A 4,716-nucleotide genomic window follows, 5' to 3' on the forward strand; every position below is an offset into this window, starting at 1 on the left:
TCCGTGGGCTGCGGCTTGTGGCGCCTGGGCTTCGCGCACTGTGCAGGCAGGGCAGCTCTCAGGTCCTTTCACCAGTGGTGGGGGAAGGTGCTGGTGTCCCACCTCTTCTTCGGTCCTGGGTGAATGGGGAGCTCTGGGGATGTGCTGGTGCCAGTGGTTGTGTGATGAGGACCGGGGATGGCCTGCCCATGGGAGGATGGGGCAGGGTGGCTCTGAGCCCCACACTCTCCGTTAACGGGGAGGCGCTGCAGGAGGGCTGGGCCATGGGTGCTCTCCTCTCTTGCAGGCGTGGGGCCTCCCGCTGGGGAGGGTCCGTCCTGTCGGCCAGGGGCACCCCCGGGACCATGGGCTGCGGCTTGTGGCGCCTGGGCTTCGCACTGTGCTGAGGCAGGGCAGCTCTCAGGTCCTTTCACCAGTGGTGGGGGAAGGTGCTGGTGTCCCACCTCTTCTTCGGTCCTGGGTGAATGGGGAGCTCTGGGGATGTGCTGGTGCCAGTGGTTGTGTGATGAGGACCGGGGATGGCCTGCCCATGGGAGGATGGGGCAGGGTGGCTCTGAGCCCCACACTCTCCGTTTATTTCCTCTTCTCGTTGCTCAGGCTGGTCCTGGGGTTGCGGGTGCTCCTGATGGCAAAGCATGGCTGTGAGCATCCCGCCGGCCGGGCAGCGGTGTGGGCAGGTGTGCCACAGCCCCGGGGCCCTGCTGGTCCCTGTGCCCCCCTGGGAGCTCTGCCCGGGCATGGGGGCAGCGATGGCCCAGCGGGTCTACGATGAGCGTTGGTAGTGCTGGGCTGGGCCAAGTGGGCACTGCTGGGGCAGCTCTGGCACAGCCACGTCTCTCACCCTCTGTCTCTCATGGTCCTGTTTCACACAAGTCTCTGTCCCCCGACTCTTGCCCCAGGCGTCTCTTCCCCAGCGGACAGCTGCTCGACCCCAGCCGCTCCATGCTGCGCTAGGCTTGAGCAAGTGGATTTGCACAGGCAGAGGGGACGTGTGTGTTTGCTCCCAGCCTGCTGTGCCGAAGAGCAGCACGAGCGGGTGGCAGAAAGAGGCATGTGCCGTGGTCGCCATCCCCCTGCCCCTGTCATGCCGGGCCTGTCCAGCTCTCAGCTCGTGAGTTACGATGATGCCAGCTGACAGGACGGAGGGAGCGGGGAGGGAGCGCCTGGTGTGGGAGGTGACCGTCTGGCAGCCAGCTGTGTATTCTGATTTCACGTCACACTCATCTGCTCCCGTTGCTCTCCCCTGCTGCCATCCCACCTGCACACTCATCCTCTGTCCTGGCCATTCCTGCCCCCATGCCCGTCACACCACCCCATCTCCTTTTGCCCCTCTCTGCTCGACACCTGCCAGCCCCTCCATTTCCAGGCTGTCTTGTCCAACCTCACCCACCCCGAGGACCATCCGTCTCCCCCAGTGCATCTGCTGCCAGCAGGATGGCCAACCAGGCTGGTGCTTCAGCAGGTACTGTGGCCGCCCAGCCTCTGGCTGGTGCTCCACGGCCCCCCACCTGGGCTTGGACCCCTCACCCCGGGTTAGGGCGCCTGGTTAGTGCGGGGGTTCCTCAGAGCACCTCCACAAGATGTGGCTGCAGCCCCACATAGCCACCGGTGTGCAGGCAGGTGAGCCTGCTGCCGCAGGAGGAAGAGCTTCCCAGCACTTGCCTCTCCTGACAGCTGCAGCAGGGTCTTGGTCCTGGTGCTGGGGTTGGAGAGGACAGCGCTGCCAGGGCCCCGGGTGGCTCGGAGGTGAGACCCAGGTGGTGCCCAGCTGTGGGAGATCATTCCTGCAGCGAGGCACCCACGTGTGTGCCTCCCCCGGGTGCTGCCGGTTGCCTTCTCTCTGGCCCACTCAGTGAGGAGGGGGGTCAGGCAGCACGCTGCTCAGGGCTGCGAGGAGCACGGTCCAGCACAGGATGCGCCGGGGCCCCGTCTGTGAGAGCAGATGTGGCTGGGCTGGCGATGAGGCAGCCCCAGGGCCAGGCCCTGCCAGCTCCTGCAGGCAGGCTGGGGTCAGTGCCTTCTCCTGCGGGGTCGGCTGCCACTGCTGCCAACACCGGGGCCCTGCGTGGGAGCCCTCTGGAAAGGCTCGTAGGAGTAGGTTCCCTGCTGCGTGCACGAGGCATCAGGTCACAACGCCTGCAAGCCAGTTAAGAGGCACACAGCAGTGCAAGACCAGCTGGAGCCCGTTAACGCTGCCAGCTCATGCCCTCGCTGCTGGTGGGGGAGAGCTGCTCTGGCCCGGGGCCTGAGCAGGGGGAGGTGCCCAGCGCTGTGCCGCAGCAGGCGCGGTGGCAGCTTCCCAGGCAGGGCAGCAGCCGGGCAGGGGTGGGTGCTGCCCGGACCGCAAGTCTGCTGTGTGTGGGCTTTGTCGAGCCCCGATGCAGCCCTGTGGGAGTCCTGCGCTCCTTGCAGTGCCCCGAGCCCTCCAGGTGCAGCCACAGTGCCCTGCTGTGAAGGCACCATTGCTTTTGGGTGAGCAGCCTGGCCTGTGCCCTCATGGGTGCTGCTGCCCTGCTGAGCCGATGCTGCGCGGGGCTGTGTCTGTTCCAGGTTCCGGGCTGCACCAGCCCCACCCCAGCCCAGCCATCGGAGGAGAGGAAGTTGTCCGTGGCATCGCCGTGGAGAAGTTTGACATTGTCAAGAAATGGGGTATCAACACGTACAAGGTGAGCTGCTTCCTGGGACTGTCAGGATGGCCCGGCTTGCTGCCAGGGCCGCGCAGCAGGCTGAGGGTTGGGCCAGCCCCTGCACTAGGGGCGAAGGAGCAGCGGGAGGTGGAGGACGCGTCTGGGGATCTTCCTTCATGAGGACAGCTCTGCAGCTCCCTGCTGCCCACAGTGGCAAGGAGCACTTCCCCATCGGCCAGGGACTCGGGGCCTCCTGACGCCTTCCTCCCTCGCCCTGCAGTGTACCAAGCAGCTGATCTCGGAGCGGTTTGGCCGGGGCTCCCGCACTGTGGACCTGGAGCTGGAGACACAGATTGAGCTGCTCCGGGAGACAAAGCGCAAGTACGAGTGTGTGCTGCAGCTCGCGCGGGCTTTCACCAACCACTTCTACAGCCTGGTGCAGACACAGCACGCCCTGGGGGATGCCTTTGCGGACCTCAGCCAGAAGTCTCCTGAGCTGCAGGTATGCCCACTGGGGAGATGGCATGCACCTTGCCTCTGCTGCAGCCCCTCGTGCCTGGGGAGGAGACCTAGAGACCCAAATCAGCCTCGGGCTCTGCAGTGCAGCTGAGGGCAGCTCTCTGCTCTGCAGCACCCCAGGTGCGTGTGGAGAAGCAGGAGGAGGTTGGGGATAACAGCGCTCGGTGAAGGCCGCGGGGCAGGGGAGAGCGTCAAGGGCAGTGTCCCAGCACCTCCTTGGAGCACCCAGGGCCAGGCTGATTCTGAGTGTGTGGGAGGAGAGAGGGGGCCTCGCTGGTACAGGCCCTGACTCTTCCTCCTCTCCCAGGAGGAGTTTGGTTACAACGCGGAAACGCAGAAACTGCTCTGCAAGAACGGAGAAACACTACTGGGGGCTGTCAACTTCTTTGTCTCCAGCATCAACACACTGGTGAACAAGACCATGGAGGACACGCTCATGACGGTCAAGCAGTATGAGACAGCCAGGTAGAACGGCGGCGTGGCCTGTGGGCCGGGGCTGGGTTCCTGACGGGTGTCGGGCATCCCCGGGGGGGAATTGCGGGGCTGCAGTGTAGCTCTGACACTGGCTGTCCCTGCACAGGCTGGAGTATGATGCGTACCGCACGGACCTGGAGGAGCTGAGCATGGGCCCTCGGGATGCCAGCACCCTGTGCCGGCTGGATGCAGCCCAGAGCCAGTTCCAGAGCCACAAGGACAAGTACGAAAAGCTGCGTGCTGATGTGGCCATCAAGCTCAAGTTCTTGGAGGAGAACAAGGTGGGGAGGGATGTGGGGCTGGGAAGGGGCCGCGGGGCGCAGAGCTGGGGTCTGTTGTGCACTCGTCGTGTCCCTTGGCCGTACTGCCTTGCAGCTGCCTGCCTGAGATCTGTTTTTGGGTGGGCAGCAGCTGTGAGGCAGCCAGGAGACCAGAGGGGAAGGGCAGGGGAGTGCCCGTCTCTGCCCGCCTCTCGCTGTCATGGCTTCTGCCATGCAGCCTTCTCCTGGCTTTCAGGGCTAGCTTTCAGGAGCTGCTGGCAGCAGCTCTGACCTCCCCCTCCTGTGCTAGGCGGGGGCTGCATCCCTGCTCCCTGCCCCTCTGGGTGCTGGGTGGTGGGACCAGCTCGCTGCAGGCTGACACCTCCTGCTCTTACCAGATCAAGGTGATGCACAAGCAGCTACTGCTCTTCCACAACGCCATCTCTGCCTACTTTGCTGGGAACCAGCAGCAGTTGGAGCAGACCCTCAAGCAGTTCAACATCAAGCTGAAGACCCCCGGTGCTGAGAAGCCCTCCTGGCTGGAGGAGCAGTGAGCCGCCCCCGCCGCCCCCCACGTGCTCTGGCCCGGGGGCGCCATGGACCTGAATTCTGGCCGCTGGCGCAGGGCCAGGCCACGTGCTCGCGGGGTGAGCGGGGGACGCGGCCTGGGCCCTGCTGCAGCCGGGGGCTGCCCACCGGGCACGGGGGGGGGCCTGGTTTGGGGGTGAACAGGAGGCCACGAGCAGGGCCCTGGTCTTGCCTGGGGAGAGGAGCCTGGAGAGGCTGGGGCTCCCCCATCCTGTGTCTCCCCTTCGGGGCAGAGTCCAGCCCTGCCC

General features: G+C 65.5%; 1 protein-coding gene across 1 annotated transcript in view; it reads left to right on the forward strand.

Annotated features, from left to right (window-relative positions):
• The window catches only part of ARFIP2 (ADP ribosylation factor interacting protein 2), a 5,499-nt gene extending 983 nt beyond the window's left edge, over positions 1-4,516 (forward strand). Inside the window, exons 3-7 of the mRNA XM_009281979.1 lie at positions 2,551-2,666; positions 2,908-3,129; positions 3,454-3,611; positions 3,727-3,901; positions 4,279-4,516. Coding sequence (XP_009280254.1) covers positions 2,551-2,666; positions 2,908-3,129; positions 3,454-3,611; positions 3,727-3,901; positions 4,279-4,434 — 827 coding nt within the window. The 3' untranslated portion in view covers positions 4,435-4,516. The remainder of the gene's footprint in view (positions 1-2,550; positions 2,667-2,907; positions 3,130-3,453; positions 3,612-3,726; positions 3,902-4,278) is intronic.
• The last annotated feature ends 200 nt before the right edge of the window (positions 4,517-4,716 follow it).

This window comes from Aptenodytes forsteri, unplaced genomic scaffold (assembly GCF_000699145.1).
Source record: "Aptenodytes forsteri isolate BGI_AS27 unplaced genomic scaffold, ASM69914v1 Scaffold485, whole genome shotgun sequence".
In the NCBI taxonomy this organism is placed as follows: domain Eukaryota; kingdom Metazoa; phylum Chordata; class Aves; order Sphenisciformes; family Spheniscidae; genus Aptenodytes; species Aptenodytes forsteri.